At 43.1% G+C, this 19,056-nt stretch overlaps 1 protein-coding gene across 1 annotated transcript in view; it reads right to left on the bottom strand.

Annotated features, from left to right (window-relative positions):
• Window positions 1-377: 377 nt before the first annotated feature.
• Window positions 378-19,056, bottom strand: part of FAM53B (family with sequence similarity 53 member B) — a 58,356-nt gene continuing 39,677 nt past the window's right edge. Inside the window, exon 4 of the mRNA XM_069239128.1 lies at window positions 378-1,078. Within this exon, the coding sequence (XP_069095229.1) occupies window positions 560-1,078 (519 nt within the window). The 3' untranslated portion in view covers window positions 378-559. The remainder of the gene's footprint in view (window positions 1,079-19,056) is intronic.

Here is a 19,056-nt window from a genome sequence, read left to right as displayed (position 1 = left end):
TCCCCCCTTAAGTGATGGCAGGGTTGGAAATAAATAATGTGATGATGCTTTGGGAGAGTATGGTGGGGGCAGAATTTAAAGGAAGGGGTCAAGGGAAGGCAGACATCATTCTGTTACAGGGGATTGAGACTGGTCTTATGTTGATGAAAGGTCTCACTGTCTGACAACAAGGACTTCGAGAATGATATAGATTGTGGGCAATGGAGTGGGGATTTTTTTCTGAATAGAATATGAAATGCTCTCAGAACCTTTTAGTTTGAGGTGAGCAAAGAGCTAGACCAAACACCAACTTTCACTAGAAGTTCCATTAAGAACATACTCTTTGGATACACTGTACACGTTCACCTACAAAGCAAGCAATGTCTTTTCTTGCCAAATCAGGTGGTTGGATGGTTAAATTCCCATCTCTATAATCTATTTACTGAAAAAGCAAGGCAAAAGCAGCATTGTGACACTAGGTGTGGAATCTCCTAAAACAAGGCTCACCACTACTCAATGTCACTTGCTTAATTTCTCCTTCGAGGGCATTGCATAAACATGTAAAATTTCAAGTTTTCCTTTAATTGTTTTCTATCTGTTCAATGTCTAATTCTCCATCTATGTGAAAGATGCAGCTGCTAGTGCCCCCCTCAACCCAGGAATCACCCCCACGTAGAACTCTGCCACTTCCTTGATCAGCGCCTGCCCTCTGCAGTTCTTGGTCTTCCCAGCTCACTCTCCAGTCAGTTGTGCTTAGGCTCTGTCCCAGATTTGGATGAGGCATCTGGGCAAGGCTCTCTCTGTTAATTCTGGGGTGTTCTGGAGCTGGGGTTCTTCTAAGGCTGTGTTTAAGCGCTGGTGCAGGAGTAGAGCTTGCTTCAGGGTTGGTGCGAGGCACTAGTGAATGACGCTCTGCTGTGCTGGTGAAAGTCTCTGGAACTGGGCTGGAAGCTGGAGTGGCGCCTGGCATAACATACATGTCCCAGGAACGTGTTCGCCATGAAGTGGTGCTGGTGGTACTACGTGGGAACGGACTCTGCAGACTACATTCATCCGCAGTGCTGTGAAGGCAGCTTAGGCTGTGGAACGTCAGAAGATCCTGTCAATCGAAGAAAAAAATTGGTCAGTATTACTGTATAAGCAATTATAATTTACACTGCATGGCTGTGTGTTTTCCATTCTTCTCAGAGAACAAGAGGAGCACACTGCTGATGTGTTTGTTACCATTTACGACTTTATAACCTACGATTCTTGCAAACTCCAGTGGGCTTGAAGAGGGGGAAAACTGAAATGGTTACATAGCTAGTAAAAGTAAAGAACGTTTTTCAAATAATTGTTATATTTAATATTTTATCTATGCAGACAAGATGAGCAAATGAATTAGCAGGTAGCTTCCTAAAGCATGATTAATGATTGAATGAATGAATGATTATTACCTAAAAGCTTGATTAACTTTCTGTGAGTGGCTATCTGGAGAGGGAAACAATGGTTACAATTATTGATACTCTAGGACAGTAACACTGTACAAAAGCCCCAGATATTGGTTACCCAGGAGGACTTCTAGATGCAGGACACTGTGTGAACCTTTTCAGGAGTCCCAGGAAAACAGTGATTACTGTGGTCAAACGGAGTCTATCAGAGCATATTACTACTGGAATCCTGATGCTAAACTTACTATGGAGCCCAAAACTGATCACCGACTCCCCTTTACCATTTGTCCCTCACTGGACAAACACTGAGCAATTCAACGCTTACTCATGGAGGTAGACTGGGTTTGGCGACTCAGAGCTCCATAAATTAATTTATACAAGTGAATGGCTCAAAGTCGAGCCAATGCTTAATCTTTGAAAAAGGAGTACTTTACTTAAATCAAACTTAAACACACAACAAAATATTGCACATAACGTGTCCGAAGCAGTATATTAAGTTATGCATTAGCAATATTCTTCAGAGACTACGGAGGAAGACAGTTTAGGCTACTACCGTGGGACAACCTCCTAAACTACTCCTTGTGTCACAAATCCCAGTAGGTCCCTTGGTTTCCCCTCTACTAGAACTATGGGATTCAGAAAGTCTTTTTAAGGCAAAACGGCTGGACTGTGGATCAGTTCTGCGATTATCCTCTCCCTGTCAGATGCTCTAATTCAGAAACATCCCAAATATCAATTGGGTGTCATTAACATTCAACATTTTACTTTTAATCCTGTTTGATGTAATAAATTCACTGATGTTCAGCATATCTATGTTGAATAAAAGTGAAAACAGGACTGAGCCCTGTGGGACTCCAAACCCGGAGCTCCTTAGGCTGCAGAGAAAAGAAGGAGGTTAAACTATTAGTTTTGTGACATTTAAAAAGATTTTAACCAAGATAAAAGCTAGCCCCTTACACCTATCCCCGACAGACTTGTTAAGCGAATGGTACAATCTATAGAGTTGAAAGCCACCGAGTGTTCCTGGAGCATGAGTGCTCCTGGACCTCTGGCATCCATCCTTCTCCTAAGGTCGTCCAACACCGAAACAACAACCAATTTGGTACTACATCCAGGGCGAAACTCAATCTGTTGGCAACCCAGGAAAGAGGGCCCTGCAACTTAGAAAAAAATATGCTAAAATCTTAGACATTAATGGTAGGAAAGATAAAGGGCAGAAGTTCCCTGGATCAATAGGGTCCAAGAAAGTTTTTTTTTCTTTTTTTTAAACAAAGGGTGAACAACTGCATCCTTTCAACAAGAAGGAACTGGTCTCTTGTTAAGTGACTGACGGGATAGCCTTAATTACGGAGCTGAAGAACTGCACCAATTGTTGAAAATATTTAGCAGGACAAATGGCCCAATGAGAGCTTGAGGGGCGACTACGCTGAATCATTAAGATTAGTTTTGATTCTGCAATAGATGTAAATATTTCCAAACTAGGCATACACTCTTCTAAAACGGAAAACTTGGAAGTTTGCCTTTAGGAGAACATCTAGCTGGTGGGATAAAAAGTTGGTTTCTTCCTCTGTTTTTCTAAATTTTATCTATAAAAAACTGAGGGATGTTTACAAAATTTGTGAGTGGGATTAAAGTCCAGATTGCCAAAAGTGGTTGTTGAAGTTCTTTTACAATTTGAAACCGCTTTCAATAGATATGGCGCATTGACAATTCAATTTGTAAAATATTGTTTTTTGGTCATCTGACCACCTTTCGATGTTTGTTTGCTAAGATAGGGAAATGTTGTTTGTTCCATGTTATATGAGCCCTGACAGCGATGGACCAAGGAGACGTCTTGTAAAAATCCCAGATGATTTAGCCTGCCTTACGTGTTACACTAGGTGACCGCATGAGGCAACTCAGTACACTAGTCAGATAGCAATGTCCTGATAAGACCATAATAGTTATTACTGGTCAAAACATCGACAAACCACCCTTTTGGGTTGCTTATCTCGGTTTTGAATTATTCTAAAGTCATTGTTCAACCACTGGGGCTTGTACAGTCTTGTCATGTTATATGTGGATTATATATAGGTTTACCATTTGAGCACTGCATTGTCTGCACTAAGATCACGCTGCATATTCTGCACCTTACTCTTGGACACAGTAAATACATTGTGGAAATAGAAAAGGAGTGCTCTGTAAGTATTGTTTTCATTATTTAGTAAGGATTGAAATGTACACATGAATTGGATACCTGGGAAGCATACAAGAGGTTCCCTATCAAATGAGTCCCAATGGACAATTGTTGTATGATAACGTTATATGATCGACACCAGAATGAAGGCTTGCTTTCCTTAAGCTTATCTAACACCCATGGATGAGCTTACTCTGGCTGCCATTGGGAGAGGTGTGGAGAAGCTTCTTTGAATACACTTCTAACTATCATCAGAGAATTAGGTACAGACTGTCGTAGTTTGGACTCTTGCTCTGAGCAAGACTGCTGGTCTCAGGATGATAGTACTTTTGTTTGTAGGTGACTAAGTCTCTTCCTACAACTAGTTGATACTGTTGTCCAAACCTTACCGGCTTACTAGCAGTACCTCACCAGAAACACAATAGTAAAAGGTGATTTGTAGCAGTCACTTACGCATGGACTCAAAGTAAGATCTCTCAGGGTTGTCGTGGTTAAATGGAAATTACCCTTTTCTCACAGATTTATTATGTCTCATACAAACAAAGGCAATAACACAGATGCAGTGAAATTATAATAGTTTTTATTCAACATAACTGCAATCTGTGATAAGTTGCATGAACTGCAATGATTAGGATAATGAATATACCAAGCAACAGTATTGTGAAGGAGAGTCATTGTTATAAAGACCCCCACCATTGTGCAATATATGGAAAATGTCACTTACCCAGTGTACATCTGTTCGTGGCATTAGTCGCTGCAGATTCACATGCTGTGCACATCCCGCCATCGGGTGTTGGGCTCGGAGTGTTACAAGTTGTTTTTCTTCGAAGAAGTCTTTTCGAGTCACGAGACCGAGGGACCCCTCCCATTTCGGCTCCATTGCGCATGGGCGTCGACTCCATCTTAGATTGTTTTCCCCCGCAGAGGGTGAGGTAGGAGTTGTGTATGCTAGTAATAGTGCCCATGCAATGGAGTAATGTACATAATGTAGTTTAAAGTAATATATTTACAAATATACAGATTTTCAAGATCAACTTCTAAACGGCTACAGGCTCCCGGGGAGGCGGGTGGGCGCATGTGAATCTGCAGCGACTAATGCCACGAACAGATGTACACTGGGTAAGTGACATTTTCCGTTCGATGGCATGTGTAGCTGCAGATACACATGCTGTGCATAGACTAGTAAGCAGTTATCTCCCCAAAAGCGGTGGTTCAGCCTGTAGGAGTTGAAGTTGTTTGAGACAATGTTCGTAGTACTGCTTGGCCTACTGTGGCTTGTTGTGCCGTTAGCACATCTACACAGTAGTGTTTGGTAAATGTATGAGGCGTAGACCATGTAGCTGCCTTACATATTTCGGTCATTGGAATATTTCCTAGAAAGGCCATGGTAGCACCTTTCTTTCTAGTTGAGTGTGCCTTTGGTGTAATAGGCAGATCTCTTTTTGCTTTAAGATAACAGGTTTAAATGCACTTAACTATCCATCTAGCAATGCCTTGTTTAGAAATTTAGGATTTGTCCGTACAACTACTTTATGCTTGTGTATTTGAATAAATGGTTCTTGTATGGTAAATGCTTGAATCTCACTTACTCTTCTTAAAGATGTGATGGCAATTAAAAATGCAACTTTCCATGTTAAGTATTGCATTTCACAAGAGTGCATGGGCTCAAAAGGTGGACCCATGAGTCGTGTTAAGACAATGTTGAGGTTCCATGAAGGAACTGGTGGTGTTCTTGGTGGTATAATTCTCTTTAGACCTTCCATAAATGCTTTTATGACTGGTATCCTGAATAGAGAAGTTGAGTGCGTAATTTGCAGGTAAGCTGAAATTGCTGTAAGATGTATCTTAATGGAAGAAAAAGCTAGCTTTGACTTTTGAAAATGTAGTAAGTATCCTACGATGTCTTTGGCAGATGCGTGTAAGGGTTGAATTTGATTATTATGGCAGTAATAAACAAATCTTTTCCACTTATTTGCATAGCAATGTCTAGTGGTAGGTTTCCTAGCTTGTTTTATGACCTCCATACATTCATGTGTAAGGTCTAAGTGTCCGAACTCTAGGACTTCAGGAGCCAGATTGCTAGATTCAGCGATGCTGGATTTGGGTGTCTGATCTGTTGTTTGTGTTGCGTTAACAGATCTGGTATGTTTGGTAGTTTGACATGGGGCACTACTGAAAGGTCTAGTAGTGTTGTGTACCAAGGTTGTCTTGCCCATGTTGGTGCTATTAGTATGAGTTTGAGTTTGTTTTGACTCAACTTGTTTACTAGATATGGAAGGAGTGGGAGAGGGGGAAAAGCGTAAGCAAATATCCCTGACCAACTCATCCATAACGCATTGCCCTGAGACAGATCTTGTGGGTACCTGGATGCGAAGTTTTGGCATTTTGCGTTTTCCTTTGTTGCAAATAGATCTATTTGTGGTGTTCCCCAACTCTGGAAGTAAGTATTATTATGGGTTTAAATGCTTTCAGCACTAGAAATACTGCCAATAGTTCTAAGTGATTTATGTGAAACTGTTTTTGGTGAGTGTCCCATTGTCCTTGGATGCTGTATTGATTGAGGTGTGCTCCCCACCCTATCATGGAGGCATCTGTCGTTATTACATATTGTGGCACTGGGTCTTGGAAAGGCAGCCCTTTGTTTAAATTTATACTGTTCCACCATTGAAGCGAGGTGTATGTTTGGCGGTCTACCAACACCAGATCTAGAAGTTGACCCTCTGCCTGTGACCACTGTGATGCTAGGCACTGTTGTAAGGGCCGCATGTGCAACCTTGCGTTTGGGACAATGGCTATGCATGAGGACATCATGCCTAGGAGTTTCATCACCATTTTGACTTGTATTTTTTGTTTTGGATACATGGCCTGTATTACATTGTGAAATGCCTGAACCCTTTGTGGACTTGGAGTGGCAATCCCTTTTGCTGTGCTGATTGTCGCCCCTAAGTATTGCTGTGTTTGACACGGTATAAGGTGTGACTTTGTGTAGTTGATTGAGAAACCTAGTTTGTGGAGGGTTTCTATGACATACTTTGTGTGTTGTGAACATTTTTCTAGCGTGTTGGTTTTGATTAACCAATCGTCTAGGTACGGGAACACATGTATTTGCTGCCTTCTGATATGTGCAGCTACGACTGCCAGGCACTTTGTAAAAACTCTTGGCGCAGTTGTTATTCCGAATGGCAACACCTTGCATTGGTAATGTATCCCCTGGAATACAAACCTTAAGTACTTTCTGTGTGAATGATGTATCGGTATATGGAAATATGCATCCTTTAGGTCTAGTGTTGTCATGTAGTCTTGTTGTTTGAGTAGTGGAATTGCGTCTTGTAATGTCACCATGTGAAAGTGATCTGATTTGATGTAGGTATTTAATGTTCGGAGATCTAATATAGGTCTCAGACTCTTGTCTTTTTTGGGTATGAGAAAGTACAGAGAGTAAACTCCTGTTCCTTTCTGGTGTTTTGGTACTAATTCTATTGCTTCTTTTAGTAGCAATGCCTGAACCTCTAGTCTTAGAAGATCTATATGTTGTTTTGACATATTGTGTGTTTTCGGTGGGACGTTTGGAAGGAATTTGAGAAATTCTATGCAATAACCATGTTGGATAATTGCTAGGACCCAAGTGTCTGTTGTAATTTCCTCCCAATGTTTGTAAAATTTGGTTAGTCTCCCCCCCACAGATGTTATGTGTTGGGGATGTGTGACTTGGAAGTCACTGTTTGTTTTGAGGAGTTTTGGGACTTTGGAACTTTCCTCTATTCTTTTGGAATTGTCCCCCTCTATATTGTCCACAAAAACTTCCCCGCTGATACTGGCTCTGGTAAGTGGGTCTTGTCTGTGAGGTTGTGGGTTCTGTGCTTTGTCCTCGAAACCCCCCTCTAAACTGTGTTTTTCGAAATGTGCCTCTGCCCTGTGGGGAGTAGAGTGCGCCCATGGCTTTGGCCGTGTCAGTGTCTTTTTTAAGTTTTTCGATCGCAGTGTCCACCTCCGGCCCAAACAACTGCTGTCCGTTGAATGGCATATTCAGCACAGCTTGCTGTATTTCTGGTTTAAATCCTGATGTACGCAGCCATGCATGTCTCCTTATTGTTACTGCTGTGTTGACAGTTCTAGCAGCTGTGACTGCAGCATCCATTGCTGACCGTATCTGATTGTTGGAGATACTCTGTCCTTCTTCTACTACTTGCTGCGCTCTCTTTTGGAACTCCTTGGGCAAATGTTCTATAAAGTGTTGCATTTCGTCCCAATGGGCCCTATCGTATCTGGCCAACAAAGCCTGTGAATTGGCAATACGCCACTGGTTTGCTGCCTGTGCCGCCACCCTTTTGCCTGCTGCGTCGAATTTTCGACTTTCTTTATCTGGAGGTGGTGCATCTCCTGAAGTATGTGAGTTTGCTCTTTTGCGTGCAGCCCCTACTACAACTGAGTCCGGTGTTAGCTGTTGTGTGATGTACACGGGGTCTGTTGGTGGCGGTTTATAATTTTTCTCCACTCTTGGAGTAATGGCCCTTCCTTTTACAGGCTCTTCAAACACTTGTTAGGAGTGTTTTAGCATTCCGGGTATCATAGGAAGACTTTGATACTGGCTGTGTGTGGACGACAGTGTGTTAAAAAGAAAGTCGTCTTCAATGGGCTCAGCATGCAGGCTGACATTATGAAATGCCGCTGCTCTCGACACCACCTGTGCGTAGGCTGTACTATCCTCTGGTGGCGACGGTCTAGCTGGATAACATTCAGGACTATTATCTGACACTGGTGCGTCATAAAGGTCCCATGCGTCAGGGTCATCCTGAATCATTCCTGTATGAGTTGGGGATTGCATCATTGGTGGAGTGGCTACCGGTGATGGTTGCGGAGAGCATTGTGGAGATGGTGGCGGGGTTACTTGTTTAGCCACCTTTGCCTGTGGCTGCTTGTCTTTTTCCTAAAGGCAAGTTTGCGTTTCATTTTAATCGGAGGGAGAGTACTGATCTTCCCTGTTTCTTTTTGGATATGGAGCCTTCTTTGTGTATAGTCTGGCTCTATTGTTTCCAATTCCTGTCCAAATCTATGTGTCTTCATTTGTGTGGACAGTCCTTGTTCCTCAGTGTAGGAACTTGTTTTCAATTCAGAGGCCGGATGTTTCGGTATCGAAACCTTTTCGGCTGCTTTTTTCAGTTCCGACGAAACCTTCTTTACTTTCGGCGTTGTGGTCTCTCGGTGCCGACCCATTTCGGTGCCGCTATCTCAGTGCCGAACCTGCTCGGAGCCACTATCTCGAGCCCGAGATTGCTGTGTGGCGGTATCTCGACCGGAGTCGGATGACTTCACCCCCAGCGTGCCCTTTTTCGGTGCCGATGATCGGTCACCTATTTTTCGGGTTAAGCCATGGCCTGTTGGCGGTGGCGTCCCCTGGGCTTTAGTGGTTTTTTCGTGAGTTTTGTGTTTCGACGTCTTACTCACGGTTTTCGGCGTTTCTTCGGGATCGATCTCATCCGAGTCCGATTCATGGATGGAGAATGTTTCTTCCTCCTCTTCGAAACACTCTTGTCCTGTCGGCGCCGACGCCATTTGCAGTCTCCTTGCTCTTCGGTCTCTTAGTGTCTTCCTGGACCGAAACGCTCGACAGGCTTCACAAGTATCTTCCTTGTGTTCCGGCGACAAACACAAGTTACAGACCAGATGCTGATCTGTATATGGATACTTGTTATGGCATTTTGGGCAGAAGCGGAATGGGGTCCGTTCCATCAGCCTTGAAGAGACACGTGGCCAGGCCGACCAGACCCCGACGGGGAATCGAAAAAACCCCAAAGGGCCACCGGAGCTCTTCAAAAGTCGGTGTCGATCTGTTGTAACTAACCCGATACCAAACGCAAACAATACCGCAGATTTTTCCGAGATTCTAATTAACTTTCCGACCCGAAACACGGAGCGAAAAGGAACACGTCCGAACCCGATGGCGGAAAAAAAACAATCTAAGATGGAGTCGACGCCCATGCGCAATGGAGCCGAAATGGGAGGAGTCCCTCGGTCTCGTGACTCGAAAAGACTTCTTCGAAGAAAAACAACTTGTAACACTCCGAGCCCAACACCAGATGGCGGGATGTGCACAGCATGTGTATCTGCAGCTACACATGCCATCGAACAAAAGAAATATATGTATATGTATAAGATGGAATATGCCCTAATACCCTAAGGAGAATAGGTCTAACCTCCTACCTAAAAGGAGAGCTGGGTTCGTTAAACCTAATCTGCCAAAGCCGTGTCCATGAGAGGAGCCCCCAACCCTCGTTACCTTGGAATGAGGTCTCTATCTCAGACTCCGCAGGGACACGAAGACTGGGTCAGCGTCAAGATGACTGCAGCATCGGTATCAGCGATGGTGGCGATGCCCTCTGGTCGGAATCCCTCTGATTATCTGTCTAAAGTGTGTTGTATTTATACAGATCTACAAGGTCCCCTGACATAAGTGTTATTCATAACAATAGATAACAGGCATGCTTGGGACGGCAATTAATATCAACAAACCCTCGAAAGTATAGAGAGGGAAAATCCCTAAGTGTGAATACCTACTGTATGTTTGTCTTTCGTGCTTGATCTTGATGCCTTGGCTCAGTGACACTGATAATAGAACCCATAACAAGTGGCCTAACTATAAACAAGGCCGCCATCTTAAAGGAAATAAATAATTAAATGGACTAAGACAGAGCAAGCTAAGTAGGTTAAAAGTCACTGGGTGACGGGGGCATGAGTTTACAAGCCTACGGCTAAGCTAACTCCTGTTATCCCGTTAAAACAAACTAGGATTCACTACACCCTCCCCATTGCCGTAACTGGTATGATGAAGGTAAAGCAATCCAAACGCTAAAAAAGCTGCTACTGAACTGAAGGCCAAAAAACAAAACGAAAACTCAAGCTAAAAAATTTACTTAATGACAAAATAATTGCTGTGTGTTAAAATTCATTTAAAAAACATACAGAGATGTTAATATCAACCTGACAAGTACAGCAAACTTTCAGTATAATCGCTTATTTTAGAACCGGGAACTGGTAAGCAAATTCATCAAATCATGTGTTATATGCAGGATCTTGAAGAATGTCATCGAAGTCACCATTCAAGGATCTTAAAAACAAGTCAACATAGTCTGAAGTGAAATCGAGAGCTGGACGGACAAACGGATCCACAGAGCAGAAGTGAGCCACATTCATCGATGTATCGACACTCGCTGCAGCGTCCTCATCCATATTAGATCTTATAACAGAAGGTTCATAGGTGGCCTCGCGGAGCAACCTCAGTCTCAAGGGGCATGACCGTGTATGAACCCTCATCGGGGACATCAGCAGTTCGTGGTCCACAGGAGATGTCGGTGCAACAGCAAGACAGACCATAGGCAGATGTTCAAAGAGACACCATATGCAGCGGAACACCGGTTGCACACACCAAAGTAGAGGCCGGAATGACAATGACCAGTCAAACTCCAGTTCCACCAGCAAAGGTGTACCGAAGATCCGAACCATGCGTTCACGGCACAGCGGGGTTGACGGGAGCGGCTCCATTGCTCTGTGTCGCTGGAAAAAACAACCACCGCGAATCAGAAAAAATAGCAGTAGCAGTCCGCCAATTAAAGCCAAAATAATTGGAAAGCCACCAAACACACTGGAAAAGAGAGAATGGATGGCTGATGGGATGACTCCGAAGACAGTCTGGAAGATGGGCACGAAACCAGACCCGACAGCCTTAAAGAAATGAACAATCCCAGTTGTTCTTGAAGCACTGAATATTCTGGATACCAACTCTCCAAAGTGTTTGGGGAAATCGGTATTTAAAAGGGATTGTATCTCGGCTGATGATCTCGCAAGCTGGAGAGCATACGTCTCTTTTGCGGATGTCAAGGCGACCTGTTTCTGAAACAATAGCGCCTTTAGTCTACTCAACTTGTCATAGTTCACATTAATAGTATCAATGTGGGGCCACATTTCAGATACTTGTATCTCTCGTGTGGGGGGAAACAAAACATGGCCACAACACGTAACGACCTTCGTGACTGAGATTGCGTAGGCAATTCCAGGTCGCAAGCCGCAACAGCTGTCATCGCTCAGTAGAACATAACTCCCATTAGAAAGTACATGAAACACTGAACGAATCAAGGGGACGGGAGTACGCTTCAGAAAACAGGCCAAATTTGCAACCCCCGCATTGCAAAGACTGTGAAGAGACACCTGTTTGCATATCATGGAATGACGAACAGCAGTCTCACATTCACTTCCGCTAAGAAAGACCTCCTGTTCACCGTTCAAACATCGATACTCACAGGGCAACTCCCACTCTTCCTTAATAAAGCTATCTCCTAGCCGGTCATATCGTCCCACTGCAAGATGTTTCAGGCAGCTCGAGAAACGAAAGGTCGAAAACTGTAAATTAATAATGCCGTGTAAGAGCCAGATAGTTGAAGAACTCTCTGCTACCGTGAAGGGCAACTTATCTAACTTCTCTACTTGAAGCAAGGTGAAACGAGCCTCCCTTTTAGCCATTCTCTCCTGTTCCCTGGAAAAATTAAAAGCAGCGAATAGTTCACTCCCATTAATGTATTTCCATGGAATGTGGCCACTTCTCAGTGTCTGTAATGCCCAAACCAGCTGCATGATGGAACGTAGCTGTGTTTGCCCATGATATAACCGGGACAAATCAGTCTGAGTGATATCAATAGCAGACGACACTATATTTGACAATGAATAAATCCTGTTGGACAGTGTGTTCATGCCATTGTCGACAACAGCCAATGTTTTTTTCCAAATTCTCCTTATCAAGTTGCCTTAAACGTGCAGCAGCCTCAATTTGAGAAAGTTTCCAAATTTCATTATACATAGCATATAAAAACCATTTCGAGAGTTGTTTCCTAGGACCTAATAGGAAATCCTGTAAGTCTATACTATCAGAAAGAGTGTTCAGGTGTTGTTTAACCGCTGTTAAAGTGTTTGTCTGCACCCATTGCTGGCACAGCTTACCCACACTGTATGTTGTAATTATACCAGTATGTTGACCTGATAGAAAGTGAGGGTCTGGCCTATGAATGGAAAAAAACCCTGAAGAGTTCAAAAACGCCTTTGACACTCATCAGTGTCGGTGGACCATACCAACCATCCGCCGGGACGGGAAAGTGAAGAATTATAAGCACCAGCCTTAACCATTGCATCTAGCCTGTACTCTGAAATATTAAGAATGTGTTGCCAATCTCTAAATTTTGTCAGAGTGGGGATACTGGGCGTGTTCAGATCTTTAATTTTTGCTAACCCCAGACATGATGCCTGCTCAACAGTGTCATTTTAAAAAATCATTTGCACAGGAATCAAGCAAGCTCGAAACAAAGCCTCCCTACCCTGTATCTGCCAATCTTGTGTTACCCATACACTCTTCAGATCAATAGTGTTCTTCCAATATTCGTAACCCTCAATCGAGAGCCGGGAAACAAAAGGATCTGAATAAATCAGTTTAGTATCTGTTAGCAAAAGTTTTTTAAATTGCACTGTAGGTAATTTAAAATAATATGATTCAGCTTTCTTTGTATCATGCCCAGAAAAGTATGCGAATTTGTCCCTGTAATACTTTGGACTCTCCACCTGTGGTGTTGAACAGTGTTCCCATTGAGTGTAGTTAAAGAGAGGCCTATATCTAGTTGCACGGTGCAGGTAGTGATGTCCCCAATTGTTATAGCAGAACATTTCCCCATAATTCATTGTATAATCATATACATCATCACTTCCAAAAGCGGAGTAGTCCTTCATTTCAGTTAGCATTGAATCAACTGTTTGGACATCCCAATCATCAGAGACAACATTAGGTGTAATAACATCAGACATTGAAATTTTGAACACGTATGGTATTTGAATTATCTCTGTAGGCCCATATATATCGAACAGAACTTTGTCCCATACAATCCCATCAGGAATCGGAATAGATGTAATATTGACAGGGGACAAATCACGTCGGACCTTATGTGATGAATGATGTGGTGTTAAAATTTCATCAACAGGCTCCACAGAGGAGAGATCAGCAATATAGTGACCACTAATTAGTAAAAAGAAAACAGTCACAAAACCAATCCATAAAAATAATGCAATGAATGTCAAACAGAACCAGAGATAGTTCCACGGATATATCAAATAGTTCTCCTTAAGCCATCGATAGAATTTGCTACTTCTCGAAAGTTTGTCAGTCTCAGTTGAGGATGAATCCGAAGAAAAATCATCAATGTCTACAAAATAGCCAGAGGAAGTCTCTGCAAACACAGGACCCGTCGAATTCTCATCCATTGCTCGTGGAAGTTCTTGATAGACAACGTCATTCGCCGTGGAAGTGTTCGTGTAAAACACAGCCAAATCCTGAAGCGGGTGGTCTCCGAAGTTGTTACTGGAACCAACAAAAGTTCATTTTCCGCCCTCCCAATGGTCGAGGAAGTGTTTGGAACAGCAGTTGACATAGTTGCATAGTCAGTAGTAGTGATATTCATCCTACTATGTAGATGGATGTCCTGTTGGGTAGTGAGAGGGGATCGGGAACTACCCAAGGGACCTCCTGGTCTACTGTGAAGAATCGGCCACATGGTGTAATTTGATGTCATCAATGGAGATGAATCTGTTTGATTTGGAACCTGACAATGGTGGAAGGATGACAGTCCTGGTGCCTTTTATCCCCAAGACCGGTACAGGTGCTCTGTATGATGGACCAAACTCTTTTTTCACAGCGATCTTCTCACGAACCAGATCCCCAACGTTAGGAATCCAGCCAGTCGAAGTTTTTGCCAATTCCCTTATTGCCAAGGTGGCAGCACTTATAGATGATTTATCATCACGGAATTGTTCAAGCTTCTGTAAAACAGCGAGACATTCTTTTATGTCAAATGGTGTTTCTGCTGCCACCATACCAGGGGCATCAAGATCGGGGACATACATAGGTGTCCCAAAGAGAACCTCATATGGAGACTTTCCCCCCAAGGACCGTCTTGGCAGATTATTCAGTGCTCTCTGGACCCCATATAGGTGATGTAACCAACTGCGGCCTGAACCTAATACTCGAGCTGTTAAAGGCTGCTTTAGATCACGATTCCGCCTCTCCACGACCGAATTTCCCTCGGGATGGTATGGTGAGGAGTAATGGAGTTCAACACCCATCGTTCTCATGGTGTCCCTGAAAGCTTTAGAGGCAAATGCAGGGCCCTGGTCCGAATGGAATGCTGCAACCGCATATGTACCGATAAAGATCAGCAAATCTTTTTTAACAGTCCGGGCGTCAGCCGACCGCTGTGGCCATACCCACAGGAATCTAGAACAGGAATCTACAGCCACTAAAATGTATTTATATGCACCATCAGGCTGCAAGGGACCACAATGGTCCAGGTACACACAATGGAGTGGCTTGTCTGACACTAAGAGAGATGTCTGCGGAGGGCGTTTGATATTTGAGCCCTTAATCTGCTGACAAATGTCACAGCAAAGGACATACTGTTTAGTCCGTCTGCATAGACCAGGCCACCAGTACCGTTGTTGTAGAATGGTGATAGTGGCCTGTATACCAGCATGTGCAGAAGCGACACCCTCATGTGCAGCTGTAATCAGCTCTAATCTTTGGTCTTCATTGGGGATCACTCGATCACCTACCTCAGGAATTGCTGCAAAAGCAACATTCTGTGCACTGATATGATAAGTATAGTTCGTAGGGTATCCTTTCGGAAGGGACTTGCCTGCAGCCGAAGCTTTAACGGCAATCAGTATTTCATTATCCAACCTCGTCCGAGAACGAGTCACTGCAGCCACAGAAGCCGTAGCTACTGATGCTTTGGCTGTTTCATCAGCCAATGTATTGCCAGCAACGTGTATTCCTACACGTTGGTGCCCTAATGTATGAACTACATGGACACATGGAAGCTTATCTTTAAGATCAGCCACTCTTCCCCACAACATTTTGTGTTTAATGGTGTTCCCTTTAGAATCTCTAAACCCGTTCAGTTTCCAATGATTGAGATATTCATTGTATGACTGGACGCAGTAATATGAATCACAGACGATCAAAGTCTGTGTTCCTGGCTCAGAATGTTCGAGCGCTAGAAGAAGAGCTTGAAGCTCGGCCAACTGGGCTGTGCAGTCCCCTAAGGTCTGAGTGTCGGTATTGTGAGGATGGAAAACTCCTTTTTCCATTACTCCGCACACGGCTGCGCAAGCTGCCGAGTATTGATGTTTAGTACCCACAGCCGGTTGTGCCAATCCGTCAGTATAAATGATGGTATTATAACTGTCTATTGGCAATATATGTACAGGAGCGGGGTACTCCTGTTCATACTGGAGAAATTCTTGTGTATGAAGTCTTGGGTCAAACACATAATCAACATCAGTGGCGGTCAGAGACGTTGCCCATTGAATCCAGCGTGGATGTAATGCCTTAGCGTTTGGAACGCTCGCTTTAGTGACAACCTCTAAGGCCGGCACGGGGGAGACAACAATAATGCGTTTCCCCTGGGCAAGTGGCCTCTCCTTTATGACGGCCATCTGAACTGCTGTCAGAATTTTTTCAGTAGGAGCAAAACGTTTCTCAGCATTGGAGTACAAATGTGATTTTTATGCTATCGGCACCGTGTCACCCTCATTAAAGGTGACATAGGTAAATCCAAGGGCACCAGCTATTATTCTGATGACCAAATTTGTTTTATTGTCACGTGTGTATAAGTGTCTAGCTTCCAGCATGTCCTGTTGTATGTCCCTAAGGATGTGTGTGTTCGTTGGTCAGCCTCAGGAAAGGCAACCCAACAGTAAAACGTTTCTGTTTGGTAAGCTTCAGTCGCTTCTATAATCAGGGTAACATACCGCCCTCTTCTGTAAGGCCATGCGCTAATAAATGTTGTGTAAGTGCATGTCTAGCATTTGCAGGAATGTCTATGGTATTAGCCATAGTTGTTTAGAGAAACAGAACACCAAAATAGGGGAAGTTTTTCCTTTTGTGAGTTCGAGCTCGACAACCTACAGCCTAATTAGGTGTTACCTGTTTGGCTGAGGAGGATTCTCCCAAAGACCACGGACGTCTCCGTTGAATGGTACTGAGGGTACCTGTTGTCTGTGAGACAGTGATAGTCAGGGTATCCGTAAATTAGTGCCTAAACACCATCGTTGGGCGCCATGTCGTAGTTTGGACTCTTGCTCTGAGCAAGACTGCTGGTCTCAGGATGACAGTACTTCCGTTTGTAGGTGACTAAGTCTCTTCTTACAACTAGTTGATACTGTTATCCAAACCTTACCGGCTTACTAGCAGTACCTCACCAGAACCACAATAGTAAAAGGTGATTTATAGCAGTCACTTACGCATGGACTCAAAGTAAGATCTCTCAGGGTTGTCGTGGTTAAACGGAAATTACCCTTTTCTCACAGATTTATTATGTCTCATACAAACAAAGGCAATAACACAGATGCAGTGAAATTATAATAGTTTTTATTCAACATAACTGCAATTTGTGATAAGTTGCATGAACTGCAATGATTAGGATAATGAATATACCAAGCAACAGTATTGTGAAGAAGAGAGTCATTGTTATAAAGACCCCCACCATTGTGCAATATATAAAAGAAATATATGTATATGTATAAGATGGAATATGCCCTAATACCCTAAGGAGAATAGGTCTAACCTCCTACCTAAAAGGAGAGCTGGGTTCTTTAAACCTAATCTGCCAAAGCCGTGTCCATGAGAGGAGCCCCAAACCCTCGTTACCTTGGAATGAGGTCTCTATCTCAGACTCCGCAGGGACACGAAGACTGGGTCAGCGTCAAGATGACTACAGCATCGGTATCAGCGATGGTGGCGATGCCCTTTGGTCGGAATCCCTCTGATTATCTGTCTAAAGTGTGTTGTATTTATACAGATCTACAAGGTCCCCTGACATAAGTGTTATTCATAACAATAGATAACAGGCATGCTTGGGACGGCAATTAATATCAACAATCCCTCGAAAGTATAGAGAGGGAAAATCCCTAAGTGTGAATACCTACTGTATGTTTGTCTTTCGTGCTTGATCTGGACGCCTTGGAGCAGTGACACTGATAATAGAACCCATAACAAGTGGCCTAACTATAAACAAGGCCGCCATCTTAAAGGAAATAAATAATTAAATGGACTAAGACAGAGCAAGCTAAGTAGGTTAAAAGTCACTGGGTGACGGGGGCACGAGTTTACAAGCCTACCGCTAAGCTAACTCCTGTTATCCCGTTAAAACAAACTAGGATTCACTACAAGACTTTCAGTATATTTAATACATGTTAGGCACTTTCTTAATGTTCATATTACTAATAATGTTTGTTATAATATTTGTTAAATGTTTACTATCAATGCTTCACGTTTCCTGCTGGCACAGTCTTTCAATAAATATGTATGAACAGATGTTGTATGATTGTTCAAGATGTCTCAGTGATTGGTGGTGAAACCTATTCTATCATGGTCTGAGGTAATCTCTATACTAATCTATAATTATAAATTATGCTCAACAAATGTCTGGTGAGACTCCCTGTTTGTTTGCTTTGCAGAGCCCTGAGCTATGCACAGCACATGGGCTTGAGTAATAAGAGACATCTACCCGGAGGGGGTGTAGCGTGGCAAATCAGATTTACTATATTTTCATTCGCTATTGCCAAATCGTATATTGTGCAAGAGCAGCATTTATGGACATATATTAGCTGTTGTATCCCTTGCTAAGGAAAATGCAGCAAATTATTAGATACATACCAAGTCAGGTGTGCATCTTCCTGCAAAGCTTGCTGACCCTATTAGTCTGCAGATATGCTGCAGTCACCATTAAGTAGCCTTAATAAAGCAAGTCAGACAGCAGGCCTAACTCAAACTGATTACTACGACAGTTTGCTATTGAGGTAACAACTCAGTGTAAAATGTGAGCCCAGGCACCCTACGGATTACAAGGAAAATAAAAAAATAATGTCCGTTAAAAAGCACTAAATAAAAATAATGATACAGCATCCTTGAAATGAAGGCACCCAACAGCTCAGTGGCATACACGTAAAATAAAATTGGCAGAAACAAGCAGGATTCTTACAAGCAATTTTTAAACCTCGCTGGAGGTCTGAAAGTCTGCCCAGGCAGAAAAATGTCCTTGAAAAAAAATAATAGAAAGAAAAAAGCAGCATGCCCCTTTAATGGACAAGTGCTTTTCCTGAAGGGGAATGAAAATCCAGGGATGGTGGGTGGTCTGCCGCCTTTTTCCTTGCCACCACACTAAATTCACAGTCAGTCAGTCATAGGGTGTCACAAATAACAACCTACCTAATTAACATTTATGAGGCAGGTGGTTATGCGACGTCCTTGCCAGGGCAGTTTGAAGTTCAGCAAATTTTTATAAAGATCTTATTGCAAATTGCAAACCTTTTCGTAAACCAATTTGTGCATGCTAGTTTACAAACAGGTACTAGTACAACGGGCGCACAGTCTGCAATACAACC

This window comes from Pleurodeles waltl, chromosome 6, assembly GCF_031143425.1.
Source record: "Pleurodeles waltl isolate 20211129_DDA chromosome 6, aPleWal1.hap1.20221129, whole genome shotgun sequence".
NCBI classification, from domain to species: domain Eukaryota; kingdom Metazoa; phylum Chordata; class Amphibia; order Caudata; family Salamandridae; genus Pleurodeles; species Pleurodeles waltl.
Note: the sequence above shows the minus strand (reverse complement) of the source record. Positions and strands in the feature narration are given on the sequence as shown.